Consider the following 18,593-nt stretch of genomic DNA (forward strand, 5'->3'; position numbering starts at 1 on the left):
TCCAAGGTTTCTGTATTTCAAAAAGTTCTCCTTTACCTTAGCTCCCCTTACCATAGGGAGCTCATCTGGGCCCTTCTGCAGCAGAGACAGCCCAGGGTTTCCACCAGCCTAGCGTCCCTCAAGTTATGCAAACAGGACGGGGAAGACACCCACCCAGCGTTAGGCTCAGGGCCCCCCCAACTCTGCTCCATCAAAGCCCCATGCTTCCCTCTATGTGAAAGGCTTGACATTGAAGGCCCCTGAGGACAGAAGGGAGTATCCTCACCACCACCCTCCCTGGCAACAGGCGCGTGGAGAGGTGGACAAGAGGGTAGTCGGCCCGCAGTGACTCAGAACGACTTTACTTGGGAGATCAGACCATGGTATGGGGGCTAGGAGCACCCCAAGGCCCAGTTCTCACAGAGCCTGGAGAGCTCTTAGAAGAGAGGACGTACCCCTGTTCCAGAAAGGCCCAAGCCACAAAGTCTGAAGAGCCTCCCCCACTGCCGTGCTGCCCGAGGTCCGGTCACCACACTGCCCGAGGCGCAGGCTCAAGGATGCTCCGCTACTGGGTCTTACAGTCCCCGTCACTGCTGTGGGCCGTCTTCACTTTCTTCAGCTCCTTCTGAAGCTCTGACTCAGCCTCCAGGACCTCCTTTGGCTTCCGGTACTGTGGATGGAACCAAGGAAGAGCGCGTCATTCAGTCACATCTCCCCTCCCCACTTACACACTTGTGGCCTCCTCTGATCCCATTATTTGAAAATGAGGAAATTGATGCCTACAGGATTGAATGATTTGCTCAAGATCACATGGCTGGGGAGGAGCCTCCACCAGAGTCCCAGTCCTGCGATCTCCACCTCTGTCCTCTGTCCTCCTCCAGCTGTGACTTCTGAGATCAGCTGAGCCCCACCCTGCGCTCCCTCTGCTGATGGAGGGATGCCTCTTGTCTAGCAAGCACACGCCAGGGGTTGGGGCTGGAACCGGGGACTCCCATGGGATGGGAAATGGGCAGGGAAAGGAGAGGCCTCTCCCAGATGCAGTGGCCAAGAAGTCTGGCTTCATCTTACAGAGATGATGAGGGTGCAGTTGGCATGAGCAAAGCTCAGCGCGGACTCATCTGGGGTAAGCCGGTGCCGGTCTAGGTCGGGGATGGAGAACTTCTTGTAGTACCTGTGGGAACACCAAGAGGTCACTGACCCATCCTGCAAGGTGGTCCCCAACAACTGGGCAGCAGGCCCTCTGGTACCGATTTTCTACACAGTTCTTCCACACTTTCCACAAAGCCAAAGAGGAAGAGGGGAAACCTTTGAGAACAACCATATGAATGAAAGACGTTTTGGCCAAGGGCAGGACCCCTCATGGTTCCTTGATTAGACCAAGGATTAGAGTGACTCGTGCTTTAGGTTCAGACACTCAAAGGCACGCAGAAGCCGCCTCCGTCATGTACAGTTCAGGCAGGCCAGGCCTCTGCTGCACCCCAAGAACGTGAGAACATGCATGCTAACAAGAGACAGAATAAGTCCATCAAGGACTGTTCCCCAGAGCTGGGAACCGAAAGTTCCATTTACATGCAACTTTCTCTGAAGGCCCCGTGGGCCTGACTCTACTTGTAGGCCAGAGAGGGAAGTACATCCAAAAGGAGAAATCTAGGAGGACAAACCGTGTGACTCATCTCAAGCGGGATCTCTGGACTACTTTGCTGGCCCTGACTCCCTGCCCCCAGCCCCCATTTTCATACACAGTCCCTGTCATCTGCAAGGGCCAGTCCAGAGATTAACGATCCTTTTTAGTAAAAACCCCAAAAATCCAGAGAGCAACACCTAGCCCATGACGCATACGACTGGACGTCGTTTTACAGGAAATCTGACCTTTCCCGAAGAGAGAGGTAACAGGTCTCGCCGGCTTCACGGCCAGCTGTCTGGGGAGCCAGGACACAGCTCCCTGCTCCCGGGTCAGGTGCCTGTCACCGAGAGCGCCTCCTCTCTAGCAGCAGGCTTGTGTGGCATCTTCCCTGGTGGAAGTGGAGCCTGGGCCCCCACTGGCCAGCAGACCTGCCCCCCAGGCCTGGCGTCCCTGCGGCCACCGTGGGCCTGCGGGCTGGGAAGGTAAACACCGCGGGCAGGTACGCAGCAACTTAAGTGAGGGGCCCGGAGAGGACAGGGCTTTGAATACTTCAGAGGGGCCTGGTCCTGGTGGTGACAGCTACTGCGGGTCCACTTCAAAAGCCCCGGGGCCCCCGGGACTCAGAGAGTTGACATCAATGCAGCACTTCTGCCCTGCTCTCCTGCCCAAATCCCTGGGAGTTTAGCGGAGGTTCTCGGGGCCCCTCTCCTCCCAGGTTCTCCGCTCCCGCCAAGGTGCTGGGACCAGCAGCAGGGGAAGAATGTTTACTTAAAGGCTGACAGTTCAAAAGGAGTGGGGGCTGGGGGATCCTAATGGCACCACAAGCTTGCTTTATTTCCCAAAGCTCTGCCCCAGGGAAAGGCGATCCATCTGCCTGCAAAAGCGGGTGGAATGCTGCCTCATCCTCCTCCTAGCCTGGGCTGAGGGCTCTTCCTGGGGCCCTTGGGCTGGCCAGCAAAGGTGGCAGACACTGATAATAGGGGGGAGTCAAAGGTTAAACAGCAGAGATTAGATGAACACAAAGGCTTGTTAGGAAGTGTTAACATCTTCCTTGCAAATATACACAAGAAGCAGAACTGGGAGAGAAGCAGCCCAGGCACGCGCAGCCCAGCCGAACCAGCAGGGCCCGTGGAAGGCCTTACCGAGCAGAGCATGGGGACATCCTTTCTGCCTACCTGGCCTGTGCACCAGGGTGGGACAGGGACATGCCTGTGTACCCTCAGAGAGGCACCAGCAAAGCATATTCCCCAGGCTGGGCCAATGGGACTGAAAAAAGAAACCCTGGGGCTTGGCCTCAGAGGGGATCTGCTGTGCATGGCTTGTGTCCGCCCAGTCCCACTCACACACCTGTCACCACGAGGCTGGGGGCTGGAGGCAGAGTGCGGGTGTACGTTCTGCTTTGTCTTGAGTCTATTCTAATGGATTTAGTTTACTGGATGAGGTTACATAGCTTTCCTCAGACGCTCCTGCTGGGCAATGTGCAAGGGCGTACGGGACATCTGCTTCCTCTACTCAGGGTGCAGCCCACCCCCTGCAGACCCCCCCCCCATCCCCTGGCCTTGGGCTCGCCTTGAGAGGAACCACACTTGACTTACTCACCAGTACCTGGCCTAGAGAGGGACCCACTGTGCTTCTGGAAAACACAGACTGCTCCAGCTCGAGCAGCCCTAGGGAGACAGCAAACATGTCTTTAGGTATCAACTGTGCCCTAGGCCTTGAGCTGTGAACTGGGGATTTAAAGATGAAGAATAAAGAAGACAGGGCCTTCTTTCTTCTTCATTTTTAAATCCCCAGTGTTAAAGGAGGGGATATTCCTTTAAAAACACAAGATCTGCTTGAGATCTTGTGTTTCTGCTGAAAGCGAGACCCTTAGAGTGCAGCAGCTCCTGGGCTTTTAGAGGACCTGTGACACCCCCTGTTCCCACCACCTATTACTGCTCTCAGTCTCGGCCACACAATGACAGCTGACGTTTGTTATGCTTCCTGGGCCAGGCACTGCTCTACACACACCGAGTCCTCCAAACAACCCGCTCTTTGGCTGCTCTTACTAGCCTCTTTCACAGAAAACTGAGGAACCGACCAGTATCTTGCTGGAGTCACAAAACCATCCATAGAGAAGCCCCTGTTATAAGTACTAATCCCCCAAACCCCCTGAGCCCCCATCTCTCCACACCCTCTCCTCGAAGTGACAGAGCCCTGGTCTAGGTTGGGGCAGACATGGGAGGGACTCTCCCTTAGGATCCAGCCAGCCTGCGGGTCCTCTGGGCACGCAACACAGTGGCTTTCCTTTTGGAATGTCAGAAGTATTCAAAAGACACGGGAAAGCGAAGGCTGTCAGGACAACTCCCAGTCCTGGCCCCTAACCCCAGCAGGCCCCTCCACTTCTGGGCCCAAGTTTCTTCCTCCGGATTCCTTCTTCCAATAAAGGAGCTGAATGGACTTTCGTCTCCAAAATAGACAAACGAGATGAACTTGAAGTCACTTGTCAAAGGGACCGGAACAGGCCAACTCTGTACCTTCCCCTAAACTGTGAGGAAAGAATGGCTCCTTCACTTGGGCTGTTTGGGAAATGACCCATAGTACCCCACAACCCTCTTTCTGCTGTATCCCCTTCCCAATTTCCAGTCGTTTCCCAACCTATTCTCCTTTGTAGTGACTTGAGAAGGGACAAGAGGCCAGACCTCTCGAGAGAGTCTTCGAGACGCTGAAAGCAGAAGCAGGCCCGCTAGAGCCATACGGGCCGGGCACACCCTCAGCCAGACTGGTCCTGAGAAGCCCGTCCCGCCCTTAGAAAAGCAGTCGGCAAACCCTCTTTCTTACACATCACAGCTCCAGGCAAGCCGGTCATCCCTGCCTACAGCAACCCTTCCTGGACTCACAACGCACATTCACGTACTAAGGGCGCCATATGTCCTACCAAAGAGAAACTTGTTTTTATCCAGTTTCCTAAATTTATTGGACCACGGAACCCTTTTTTTCTAGTGATGCCTATTAACACCTCCCACAATGCTAATGTCACCAATGTCAAATCAGCCAAGTTCCAATTTCCAAAGAATTGCTGAAGACATGCTTCAGGCTGGCCGCTGGGCAGGAAGTTTGTGTACATATGATTTCATCAAATTGCCCAAACACTCTGTGAGATAGGTCTGAATGTTCTCCTCTGATACATGAGGAAAACTCGCCCCAAATACTACAGTTTGTATGGGGCAGAGGACAGATTTAAGCCAACCTTTTCCCAATCCAGTGCCCTGGTCCATTCTACTTAACAGCTGCCAGCTCTAGGCTGAAGCTAAGAATCTTCTTTCTGCACAGACACTCTTACCAGGAGCAGGCAGAACCACACTGGGAAAAGTACTTTCTTCCCTGTACTTTCTGTTCTTCCCTTTCTTCCCTGATTCATCCCCTCACTAAAACCGGAGGCCAAGGACATGATACACTGGAATCAATCCTTTTCCAGGAAAGTGGCCAACCCAGTCCTTCAGGGACAAGGCCAGTATGGACAAAAGAACGTTGGTTTTTACTGGTAACCACGTTCCAGAACATTCGAACTCGGGCAGGCACAGAACCAGCAGGCAACAGAAGAAGGCAAATCAGAGATGCCACCGTGTAGGTCCTACAGATGCCGGGGCGGCTAGACTGTCGCTAAGTTTCCCTTCACGAGTCAGCTCAGCACGCTGACTTTACAGACACATTTACAGAACCGTTAAGATACGACACGAGGATGAAAATATGCACCCTGCCCAACACTGCATGGCGTGATGATCAGAAAACAGAGTTTTAACGGATCCTGAAAAAACGGGAGTATCCTGCTCAGAAGAGTAACCACTAAGTCATTACATTAGTGGCAGTAAAGGTGTAAGACGCATTACTGCCACTGGTAGGAGACTGGTAGATGAAAATGCGAGTCTGCTCAAGAAAGCTGGTTAAAGGTTTAGCGGCCCTTCTCTCCTACCTCTGGGCAGAGGAACATGAGGAAGGCTGGGCTAAGCCAGGCAGGGCCACAGGACCAGAGGCTCCGTGCGGGCTCCAAGGTGGCACGCACATACAGCCCTCCTCTCTGTGGGGATCCAGCCCTGGCCCTGCCCCTTCCAGGGGCTTTACTCCCATCCCACCTGGCCTCGCCCATCAGTTCAAAAATGTTTCCCCCTGCCTTGAACGCAGGAGTGGGCGTCCGGCCATGTTGCTCCTGGCCAACAGCGCCGCCTACAGCTGGGTACGTGCAGCAGATGGGACCCCGAGGATCTGCCCGCAGATGAAATTTTTGGTGAGCTAGCTAGACTCTCTCCTCTCACTCCCCAGTAATCACATTTCTGCCTCGTATCTGTATTCGACAGTGACCTCTGGGGGACGAAAGGGAGGCAGCAGCCAGCTCCACAAACTGCTAGGCTGCAGATTCAAGTGCTATCAGAAGCACTTTTGTTCCCAGTTTGGACCCAGGGCCTCTTACGCAGGGGAATGCTTGCTGAAGCACAGAGTTTGTTTTCCTAAAGGCAATTTCTCTGTTGTCTGAAATTGCTAAATTCCACTTTAGGCCCTGACTCCCATTAATGATGAGAACAATAACGGGAATAAACTGCCTTTTATCTGAGGGCTTCAAAGTGCTTTATAAACGCAAGCCCTTATTATTATGACTTCGTATTTACAGACAAGGCCCACTGCGGGGGCTGCTGGCTGCGTGAAGAACAATAATCTTGAAATTAATTCATTCATCTCCACCCCTTCCCCATCCCCTGAACCCTGCCAGAGTGAGAGGGGATGGGGGTCCTAAGCAGAGGGCAGAACCCAAGGATGTGCCGGGGAGCCTGGGAGCTGTGCCACTTTCTTGGAGGCCTCACAGACCCATGGAAGCCGGAAGGGGAGCCGGACAGGAGCTGGGCCCTCCTGACCCTCAGGTAAACAAGCAGATGGATGGCACCACCTGTAGCCCAAGCTCGGCACCCACAAGGCACGCTGGGTGGCTTTAGTGTGTGGACCAGTCACTCAGAAAACCTTCCATTTTAATACCTCAACTGTATGTCATGGGAGTTAGTCCTACGCTTCAGTCCCCCAGGCCCAGGTCAAGACCAGCTCACTAACAGGGTTCTTCTCCTGTAATCAGTCACAGCTCTGGAAATCTGCATAGGATCAACGCATTTCCCAGATGGTCAGCTCAGAAACAGCCCTGTCTGGATCCGATCTCCTCCTTAGCCACCTCTGTCCCCTCGACCCTACATTTTGCCTGACTCACCCCTTGCCTGCCCCCAGCACAACACCAGGAGAGAAATAAAGGGAAGTTAGGTACCCCTTTGGAAACAGAACGCAAGAGACTTCCAGGAGGTCGAAGCCCCTGCCTACCGCCCCTCAGCAGAGAGCAGGGTAAGGCTGGCTGCCCTAGACAGGTACTTCACAGTCCTCCCACTGCTCAGCTGGGTGTGCCCTCTAGGCCATGCTCCCTGACAGCCCCGACAGTGATGTCACCAGGCAAGTTCATCACGGACTGGATCCAGCCAGGGGTCAAGGTAATAATAATCTTACAGCAGGGGCACTTGGGTGGCTCAGTGGGTTAAAGCCTCTGCCTTCAGCTCAGGTCATGATCCTAGAGTCCTGGGATTGAGCCCCACATCGGGCTTTCTGCTCTGCGGGGAGCCTGCTTCCCCCTCTCTCTCTGCCTGCCTCTCTGCAAACTTGTGATCTCTGTCTGTCAAATAAATAAATAAAATCTTTAAAAAAATAATAATAATCTTACAGCAGAGCCACCTAAGATCACAAGTTAACGGCCAGGTGATTCCTGATCCCCTCATTATTCAACAAATGCCTGGTGAACCCCAATATGCGCCAGTTACTGGACCAGACATTCCTCATCTGATTTCCCCACCCAAGGGAGCTGATTACATTATTCAAGCTGGGCCTCAGGAAAAGAAGCCCTCCAGCTTTCAGCACTCTCTCGACTTTAGTGCAGCCCTCTGCCCTCCGGGGTGGGGAACAGTCTCAGCACCCCCTACCAGGGCAAGTCCCACCCATCGTGCTCACACACAGGTCCGCAGGTGCCTGTCATGCCACTTACTTTTTGTTGGTTGTTCGGACGATGATGCAGCGCTCCGTCTGGTCCACACAGACACTGTAGACGTCCTTAGGGTAGGGGAGGTTTCGAATCCGCCACTGGAAACTCATCTTGGTGTCCTTGCGCATAAAGATGGGCTGCAGAAGGCAAAAACAACTTAGGGACTGTTCTTGGTGAGAGCGAACAAGGGATGGCCCCCTGCTCTGCAAAGCTCTGCCTGGGGCACACAACAGGAGGAGACCCTCATCTCTTCCCACAGCTCCCCGGACGCTGCTACTGCTGGGACATTCCGGGCCTGGAGCCCTCGTCCCAGGATGACCAAGCGCAAACCCTTTGGGTATTCATTCGAGCAAACCCTTTCAGAGCTCTGTGTCCACACAGAGTGTGGCACGCAGGTGGGCACTCGGGAGACAAGGGGGTGACTAAGACATGGTATCTGCCCTCCAGGGCCAGCGGCCCACTCCCACCTCTCCGACCTGACCTAATGGAGAGACATACATTGGCATTGTTTTCCTTGATGAATTCAGGCCCCAAGCTGCCTGCTCCCGGGACTGCTGGCTCTCCCACCTCCGTCTGCCACTGGCCCAAGGCTCCCAAGGCACTTTTCACACGCCACTTTCTCACTGAGGAGAGAAGGAAGCAATAGGATTACCGGAAAGGAAGGGACTCTGCTCTTCCTGCTGAATCACTGACGCCACATTAGATGACTGGAAGGGGAGAGAAGTGGCCATGATGGGCCTTTATACCACCTCGGTCCAAGTGAGCAAGACCCCACAGCTGCCGAAAGCTCAAAGCCCAGCAGAGCATTTCGATACTGGGTAATCTGGAAAGCCCGTACCACAGGTGCCCAAACAAAAGAGATTGACCAAAGCTCTGAAGGGAGCCAAGTGGAGTTAAGAATCTTCCAGGCGTGATTCCAAGCAAGGGAGAAATGTGCTGGTTAGGAACAGGGGAGCTCCTGGTAACGGGGAACATTTGGATCCCAACAAGTACGAACTGAGATGCATTTGTTTCCCTCTATAAATGTGCCAAGGGAAAATAAGAAGATGAAACCTGACAGGCAGATTGGTCTCATGATTTAGAAAGTCCAAATACAGAAATTTGCTCATTTTAGGTATACCGGCTTAAAACAACAGCCCCGGAATTGTATTTAAATGAAATGTTAGGCACACACTGGATTTCGAATGCGTTATTTATAAACCATGGGAATTTTTCTTGCAGAACAGGATCATCCTTTTATAATGCACACAACTGTTTCCATTTTACCTCGGTTTACAACCCATATGTTTACATAAGATTTTTTTTTTCTCCCCCAAGTAAGGTCCATTCTGTATGGAAATTGTAAGTGGAAACAACTAGTTCCGTGGATATTACCTGAGGACCCCTGCCAGGATTCTGGGAACCCCAAGTCATTCATGTCTTTTGGGTGCAGCCATCACAGCAGGGGAGCTCCCCCCCCCCCCCGCACCCAGAGCTGGAACCCCTGGGCTCCTCTTTCATCCTGCAGCGCTGGTGTCCTTGGCGGGGAGGGGGGGGCGGGCAGCCTAACTGCGCCAAACGCCAGCAGCCCTCCTGACTCCGTGGTAAGAAGCTAACAGGTCAGAGAGTGCCCAGTGTTGTGTCACAGCTGCTCCAGCCCACTCCCCTCTCTGGGCTGGGGTGGGTGAGACCTGGAGTCAGAGTCTCAGGATGGGTTTCTTCAAGACCTTTGGAGCCACTGTGCCAAACCCAAACGCCCTCCCTGATCCGAGTAAGGCATGCAAGCTGAACACAAAAGTGTGCTGTAAAATTAGAATTTTCCCTTGAATATGTGCATTTATAAGGTCTGCTGCATTCTGCAGTGTGATTTTATTACGTCTTAGGGCCAAAAATTCTCCCTAGAAACACATTTCCAAGTTTATAATGAAAATTAATAAGGAAGAGTAAAGCTTGGAAATATGCTTTATAGGCAACTTTTTTTTTCCCCTCCCACAAATACTTCTACTCTCTTAAGTGAATGGACTGTGACCGGGAGTATATCCAAATCTATTCGTGTAATACCTCACTTAACTGGAGGCCGGCCTTCTGGCTCTTTCACCGCTTTCTTTCTTCTTTCTTTCTTTTCTTTTTTTTTAACACCTTGGGATTAAATTCTTTGCTAGAATGTAGAAGAAAGTCTCCCTACTCATTCCATTATAAGATCCAATAAATGGTTTTGGTGAAGTCCTTGTTATTTTTCCCACGTATAAGGGCATGAATGCACACGTGCAAATACACACTTCGTCTTGTCTTTCTTGTCCTGTCTTTGTTCCTGAACTCAAGGACAGTTCCTGCGGCAACAGAGGACTGTTTCCACCTGCTGTCACTCTGATTTGATTATATGTTAAACCCAAACTGGTGTGTGGAGGGTCGCTCTCTGGGATGCTGTCGTGTCTTCCTGCTGAGCCAGGGTCAGTCCTTGCAAAGGAGACTCTCCATGACCCTAAAGGGTCTGATGGGGAATATATGAAGGAGGCAGTGCCTGGGGGCTTTTTCCTAAATCAGCAGGAAGCAGACTACTGTCCTAGACTGCTGAAAGGAAGCCCCATCTTTCAGGTGGGCTGGAAAGTGGAGGTCCTACAGGCCTCTTTCCCCAAAGCTCCAAGCCTTGGCCTGCTTCCAATGCGGATAATTACATTCCCCTTCCCTAAACACTCCCTGCCGCTCAAACTGGAGGCAGGGCTCTTCTTTTCTGCCCTAAAACACTGCAACATTGCTCTGTGGCTATTAAACAGCTGCCACGTCCCATCCCCGAGGAGGCTGAAGGGAATCGAGTGGGTCATTTATAAAGCCGGCGAAGTGCTTGGGGATGAAAGTGCTCAATGTCCTCCAAATGCAGCCGGGGTGGCGAGGCTGGCGGTCAAATACCAAAGCAGATTAAGGCGGTAATCCAAATGTAATCGCGGGGGGGATGGCCTGCCCTTCAGCCTCTGCCCCCCTGGACGTGCTGTGTTCTTCAGGGGCTGGTTTGATGTTCCGATCCTTGTTCTGGGGCCCTTCAGGTTTCCCTCTATGACTACATACAGCACTCATTGTGTGGGGTGGGAATGAATAGCTCTGAGACGGTTGAAAAAAATATGACACCACTCTGCTTATTAACACCAACTGGAAGAACTCCCTCCTACACAAGATGCACCAGCGGCTAATTACGTTCTGGGTTTTTCGAACAGAAAACCAGTTTAGCCAATTATCACATTTGTTAGGTGGGAAATGGAAACAATTCCCATTTATGGCCACAATAACCGTGTCCGTATTTTACTTTATAGAGTGCTCAAGCTCAAGTTAGTTCAGGCCCTGAGACTGTTTATACTTAAAAATTAATAATTTTGCAAGGGCAGCTGGTGGGGGTAGGGTGAAGTGGTTGGAGATGGGTAAGGACCAGCTGTTCAAAGGATCCAGTGGTTTAGGTGGGGTGTTCCTGTCTGCCCAGCTTCTGTCCTGCTCCCACCAGCCCCTTCTTCAGTCATTCTGGGGGTAACAAAATTTAATAAGGAAACAGGATTAAATATTCTCAACAACCAATAGTATGTTGTTGTGCATTAAAGCACGGGGTCTTAACCACGCAGACTCAGACTTAAATCCTAACTCAGAAACTAACCAGCTATGGAATTCTGAGCAAGGTGCTGAACCTCTTAGAGTTTCCATTTTGTCCTGACTGTAAAAGGAGACAAGAGTCCATACTTCATCAGGCTGTAATGAGGATGGTTCGATGAGATAACTCATAACGAAGCACTTAGCATGGTGCCTAATAAAAGTTACAGTATTACTATTAGATAAACTTTAGCCAGTGTTCGCCTATCAATCTGCATTTCTGCTTTTAAGAAAAAAAAAAAAAAAGGAGTTGAAGGCTCTTGTCTATTCCCCACCTGCCAAGAGAAGTGACAGGTTAATGTGGGATGCTACGGAGGAAGGTACCAGAACTTGTTTCTCATTTTAATTTCATGTTCAAGCACAACTAAGAGGCCGGGGGTTATTTGTTTGTTTTTATGACCACAGCAGCTATAGGTGGGTTGTTTGCTCTGAGTGGAGGAGAGAGGTGGTGCTGGGGGCTGCGGGGAGGAACTGCAGCCAGTCTCGGGCCTGGCAATGGTGGTGGTTAGCCCACGTGATCTCTGCTTTCATAAGCTCGCCCCTGTTAGGCATTCCAAGCCTGTCACCCCCTGGGAGCGCTATAAATTACAATGCATTGTGAGGATATTACTACTGTATTGGTTTCCACCAAATCAGTGTCATATGCTAAACACATCAAGATTTTTAATAGCACCAGACTAAACCAATTGGGACTGGAGCCCAAGCAGCTCATAATAAGGAGGGATCAACACTTCACTCTGCAACTGAACATGCGCAGGACATACATTTTAAGACTGTAGACTAAGAAAATGCAAACCAGTGTAATCCGTGTTGTCGGTTCTAGACATTTATGAGCTGTCAGAAAAAGGGAAAAAGAAATTCCCTTGCCAATACTACCTGTCGATCAGGCCCAGCAAGAAATTAAAGTCAAGAATAATGACAAGAAAATAACCCAACCCATGATTCCATCATTGGATTTAGCATTTCAGGTGGAACTTAATAAAGAGACCAACTCCCACCGCTGACAGCCTCAGGCCCTGGGTCAAAGCAGCAGCCACCTAGCTCTGGGAAGTCAGTGAATGCTGATGTGCATACCTGGGCACAGAGGATGGACAAATCAAATAATTCCCAGAAATCTGGGCTGGAGCCCCTATTCATAAGTGTAGTCTGAGAGGAAAAGAGCTGCAGGCATGAAAACAAAAACGTTGCAAAATCCCAATTTCCACTCCAGACTCCCTTTGATTCAGATACTTTCCAAGGCAAGGGTCAGATTTAATAGTGTGCCCTCTGAGGCCAGGTCAGTATCTGCTGTCGCTGCGGCCCTGCTGCTGCTGTGGCTTCAGAAAACAAGCAAGCAAGCAAGGAAGCGCAGTGAAAGCCTGCCCTTCCCTCCACTCGCTCAGCCCCGGAGTAGAGGCTCACTTCCAGTTCTGCCTTCTCTATACAGTTCTTCCCCAACGCTTTTCCTACGGAAGACTTCCTTACACTCTCATGGGTCTGGGGGTCAGGTGGCGTTTACAGATCAAGCAGACACTCCACCTGGTGTCCAGCCCTGACCTCACATTATTCTCAGGGACAATCTTGCCTTGAAGGCCTCAGTCTCCCCTGGCTTCACCTTTGGTGCTCAGTTTCTCCCTTGAGCCTCAGGCTAGATTCGCTTACCTGTGGTTTAGGTCACCCCCGGCATTCCCGTGGGCCCAGCGGAAGCCCCCGTTACTTACCAAGTAGATCGCCCGTCTTCTCATCATATTCTTCGGCCATTTCCTTTCCATCTGGGAACAAATAGTGCACCTTCCTTCTCCCTACGCACAAAGCAGAGAGTGCCTTACCCCCATGCCTCTTCTTACGTTGTGCCTTGCACATCAAGGGATCTACCTGGGAAACACCAACAGCCTTGGGCTTGGGCATGAGAAACCCTCCCAGAGCTGCCCATGAACTCTTTGCCAATCATTGCCCACCACTAGTTTAAGACGTGTCCTGGGACGCCTTTCCTTTCTGCAGCTTTCTCTGAACATGCCTTCGCTCTGCTATTCCCTCTACCAGCAAAGCTCCATACTTCTCATCTGTTGAACTCCTTGTCCTTCAAAATCCAGCTCAAATGTCACTCCACTGGAAAGTCTTTAGCCACGCTGGCAAAATTCATCACTTCCTTATTATGTGGGCCACCCTGGTGCTTTATTCATATCCATAGTGGGGCATTTGTCACACGGTATGGTACTTTTGTTAAAGAGCATCCTCTCTCCAGGAACAGGGCCATATTTATCTTTGTCTCCCCAGTTCCTAAAACCAAGCCTATGCACTCGGGATACTGAACTGGGTTTCCTGACCAAGCACTCCTTCTAGCCACACCATTGCTGTGCCTTCTGCATATCTCTCCGCCACTCCTAGCACTCAGCCACATAATGTTAGTCCTTTTATGTTTCCTTCATGTTTACCTCAGTTACGATTTACATTTGTGTGATTCTTTGATTACTGCCTGTCACTATTAGATAGGAGGGGTTTTATCCTGCTTGCCTGTTTCCCTAACACCAAGCATAGTGACTGGCACACGTTAGGAGCTCAGCTAAGTATTAATTGAAAGAAAGAACACTGATTCAACTTTCACTGAAACAATGCAAGAACCCAGGGGAGTCTCCTAGCCCAACTCTTCCACCTGTATATTATAATCATAAGCATTTTTTAAAAGCGACTATGTTATTTCCCCTATTTTTACCAATGGGTGAGTTGACATACGTAGGTTCCTCAGTGAGCCTAATAACAGGGACAGGTACCCAAACTAAACTTGATGAGTAAGGGCTCCAAGGACCTTGAGCAGTTAAAGGAGTCGCTACCGAAAATTTGCAACTATATCTGATCTACCAAGCCTTTTTTCCATTTAATTCATTCCCCTGGACACAATTCCTTTGAGTCATTCCTAGTTTGTATTCGGGGAAACTCATCCCCAACTTCGCAGGGCTTCTCAGTGTGCCCCTAGGTTATACCACCTTAAATCATTTGGATGGCTAACAGAGGCGGACAGGGTTTTCCTGGTAGGAATGGAGTTAAAGGTGCTGCCTGTGAGTAGTTAGAGGTGTCCGGCCTGACCCCCTTCTCCCCCGGAGTCCATCTGGAGTCCAGGCAGGATGTAGTACTTACTACTGGCCAGCCATTTCACATGTTTTATTGCATTTAATTATCAAAATAATCCTACGTGCCCCCATTATCTATATTTCACAGATGAGGAAAATCGAGACTTAAAGTTCATGTAACTTATCCAAGCTCATAAAGCTATGAAATGAGGGGCGCCTGCGTGGCTCAGTGGGTTAAAGCCGCTGCCTTTGGCTCAGGTCATGATCTCAGGGTCCTGGGATCTAGCTCCCCATCGGGCTCTCTGCTCAGCAGGGAGCCTGCTTCCTCCTCTCTCTCTGCCTGCCTCTCTGCCTGCTTGTCATCTCTCTCTGTCAAATAAATAAATAAAATCTTAAAAAAAAAAAAGCTATGAAAGACCGAGATTTCAGCTCATCTGAGGCCAAAATCCATGCTCTAATAACCAAACTAGGTTAATGTGCATAGCTTTAAATATCTGTAAGCCTGAACACTGTTCCAAAGGTTTATTGGTCATGTTTCTAGTGAATTATTATGTTTAGACCTTAGCGTATTTGGGCATTTATCTTTTTCTTACTCATCTGAGTGACTTTAATGATATTAACCATGTGTCATGTATGTTGCAAATATTGTTTCAATTGCCTTAACTTTGTTTGAAGTGGGTTTTCCTAAACAACTGCATAATTTCTATATAGTCAACTATTTTTTCCTTTGTGGCTACTACCCAGGAGTTGTGCTGAAAATGCCCTCCTTTACCCAAAGATTATATAACAATTATCTGTATTTTTTTTTAAGATTTTATTCATTTATTTGACACAGAGAGAGATCACAAGTAGGCAGAGAGGCAGGCAGAGAGAGGCAGGCAGAGTATTGGATTCTCATTACCAATAGCAGTGCTTTCTCATGGGAGGGAGGTAACATCCTCCCCACACCCACACACCCATCAGGAGGGTAAATCTATAGGAGAGGTTTGACAAAATGTATCCATATACTCCCTGCTCAGCAGAGAGCCTGATGTAGGACTCGATCCCAGGACCCTGAGATCATGACCTGAGCCGAAGGCAGAGGCTTAACCCACTGAGCCACCCAGGTGCCCCATAGCTGTACTTTATTCTAACATATTTACTCTGCAGGTATATATGTATGTGTATATATGTGGCTAATAAACAATTTAAAGTATATTAGCATACTTTGGTAAAAAAATATATGTATGTGTATATACATGGAAGAAATATGGAAGTTTATGCATAAAAACATAAATTATAGGGGTGCCTAGGTCACTCAGTCGGTTGAGCATCCAATTCTTGTTTCCGGCTCGGGTCATGACCTCAGGGTCATGGGGTTGTGGGATCGAGCACTGTGTTGGGCTCTGCCAGAGATTTTCTACCTCTGCCCCTCCCCCCCATTCTTTCCCTCTCTCTCATTCTCTAAAACACTAAATAAAAAATCTTTAAAAAAAAAAAAAAAAGAAAAGAAAATGTGGGGCGCCTGGGTGGTTCAGTCAGTTAAGCGTCTGCCTTTGTCTCAGGTCATGATCCCAGGGACCTGGGATTGAGGCCCTCATCAAGCTCTCTGCTCTCCGGGGGTGCCTGCTTCTGCCTCTCCCTCTGCGGTACCCCGAGCTTGTGCTCTCTCTAATCGATAAATAACATCTTTTAAAAAATGTAAATTATAATTATCTCTAGATGGTAGTTGATGGGTGATTTTACTTATTTTTCATATTTCCACAACAAGCATAAATTCTTTCTGAAAAAAATTTGAAGAGTATTGGATTCTCATTACCAATAGCAGTGCTTTCTCATGGGAGGGAGGTAACATCCTCCCCACACCCACACACCCATCAGGAGGGTAAATCTATAGGAGAGGTTTGACAAAATGTATCCATATACTTAACATTATTATTATTTATTATTATTATTTGGTTTGGGGGAAAAGGATCAAAAACATTGTTTTGTGATGTTACTAACAAAAAACCTGGCAAAATCCTAGACGATGAAATATTTATTGAGGTACCATTCAGTGACCAAAGAAAGTGAAAGCAGGGACTCCAATATCTGCGCCCCCGTATTCACAGCAGGATTATTTACAATAGCTATACAAGTGGAAGCAACCCGTGTCCAGCAACAGATGAATGTTAAACACAACGTGGTGTGTGCGTGTGAACACCGAAATGCTATTTAGCCTTGAGACAGGCAACAACATAGATGGACACTGAAGCGAAAAAAGTGGACGGCAAGTGAAACAAGCCAGTCACAAATGGACAAATATCGTGTAACTCCACTTATGTGATTACGTTTCTTGGCATCATCAAATTCATAAAGACAGAAAACAGAATGTTAGTTGCCGGAGGCTGGGACCAGGGAAGTCAGGGTTTAAGAGGTACAGAGTTTCAGCTGAAGAAGAGGAGGAAGTGCTGGACACAGATGGCGGTGAAGGTTGCCCAACAATGTGACTATACTTCATGCCACAGAACACGGTTAGAATGGTAAATTCTATGTTATCTATTTTTTACAATAAAACCACATGGGGCGCCTGGGTGGCTCAGTGGGTTAAAGCCTCTGCCTTCGGCTCAGGTCATGATCCCAGGGTCCTGGGATCGAGTCCCGCATCGGGCTCTCTGCTCGGCGGGGAGCTTGCTTCCCTTCCTCTCCCTCTGCCTCTCTCTCTGCCTACTTGTGATCTCTGTCTTTCAAATAAATAAATAAAATCTTTAAAAAAAAAAAAAAAACAAAAACACAAACCACAGTCTTATGAGATAATGTCCAAAATCTTTAGCTTTGCATAGGAGATCAAAACATACCCCAATTTATCCAAAATCCCTCTTCGTTTCCCACTATTTCTCCTCACTGCTCCTTGAGAAAAGAGAACTTTTATTCACCCTTGCATCCTAGCACCTAGTACCTCACACAGTGTGTGCGTGGGGGGGGGGTGTTGTTATGACTGGGGGGACACTTATGCCTCACTAAATGTTTTGTTATTCCCCTAGTAATCAGCCATACGCTTTCGCAAATCCATACCTTTCCTTACGCATGAGTCATTCCCTCTTTTACACTTAGCGAACACAGATGAATTCTTTAGGACCCCAAAACATCACCTCTTCTGTGAGGTCTTCTTTCAAAGAGCCGACGACTCCCACCTTCGCGCTCTCATACACTTTATAGAAGATTCCAACCTCTACTTAACATACATTCTTCCTTATTTACATATCGATTCTTCCCCCTCTCTGCTCTGGTACAGAGCTTGGCACATAGCAAAAGACTCCCTAAATGCTACGTGCATGAGCAAAAGAGCAGGTGATTTTAATTTCCATGCTTCCCTGATTGGCTTCTGCCTGCGGATGTGTGCCTCCCGCTGGTCTCCCACAAGCTATAGGAGTTTAGACCTAATTCATCTGGCTGCCAAGCAGGTCCAGCAAAGGACCGCTGCAGCCCTGGGGGTCCTACATCCGCCAATCCTAGGGGGAGACAAAATCAGGACTCCTTACCTCTATGTCCACCTTTTTCCAGGCACAGCGCTGGGACCCTTGCTGTTTTCCCTACACACCCCAGAGAACATTTAGAAGTTCTCTTACAAACACATTACAGCTGGAAAGGATATCAGAGGTAGCCCTTCCAGCTCATTTTACAGATGAGAAAAATAAGGCCCAAGCAAGTAAAGAGGCCACTGTACTTAATGGCAGAGTAGTAACTAGAGCCCAGGTCTCCCACCTCTTCATGACGCCAGGCTGCGTTCAGCAACACAATCCCACTGACTGGACGAGAGGCTAGGGCCCCTCTAAAACACTCTTTAATTTCAGTTTCCTCTTCTGTAAAATGGGGTGGAAAACTGACAGCCTCTTGGGAGAGCAGTCGGGAGCAAATGACATAACGAGTATGAACGGAGTTAACATTTATTAGTAACAACTCAGAGCGGGGCGACGTGGTGTAGAGGAAACTAGGAGGTGTCCTGAGACACGTGTTCTCGTCACGTCATCTCTCTGGGCCTCAGTTTCCTCATCTGCCAATGCAGGACTGGGCCTAGTCTGGCAGCCTCAGCCCTTCCTGCTCGGCTGTCCCAGGCTCGGAGGCCCTTCGTGGAGACGACCACGCGGAGGACTGGACCCTGGGGAAAAGGACTAGGGAGCTCGTGGGGGGCCTCGAGTTACCGTCCTGCAGCAGCGCCGTCTTCTCGGCGGTCCGCAGACTCTCCAACCAGCCCGTTACCGCCATCTTCCCTCCGCCCAGTCGCGCGACCGGCCGCTTCCATGGCAACCATTCCGCCTACGGTCACTTCCGGCCG

The 18,593-nt window shown here is 49.6% G+C and overlaps 1 protein-coding gene across 1 annotated transcript; it reads right to left on the reverse strand.

Moving 5' to 3' along the window:
• Positions 1-322: 322 nt before the first annotated feature.
• Positions 323-18,588, reverse strand: DPCD (deleted in primary ciliary dyskinesia homolog (mouse)). Its single transcript, XM_004749440.3, has 6 exons — positions 18,460-18,588; positions 12,953-13,033; positions 8,142-8,266; positions 7,647-7,780; positions 1,048-1,150; positions 323-649 (listed from the first exon to the last, which is right to left on the reverse strand). Exons 1-6 carry the CDS (start codon positions 18,521-18,523, stop codon positions 545-547), a joined length of 612 nt encoding a protein of 203 aa, XP_004749497.3. The 5' UTR covers positions 18,524-18,588; the 3' UTR covers positions 323-544.
• Positions 18,589-18,593: the final 5 nt, after the last annotated feature.

Source organism: Mustela putorius, unplaced genomic scaffold, assembly GCF_011764305.1.
Source record: "Mustela putorius furo isolate JIRA1106 unplaced genomic scaffold, ASM1176430v1.1 tig00003909_pilon_pilon_pilon, whole genome shotgun sequence".
NCBI classification, from domain to species: Eukaryota; Metazoa; Chordata; class Mammalia; order Carnivora; family Mustelidae; genus Mustela; species Mustela putorius.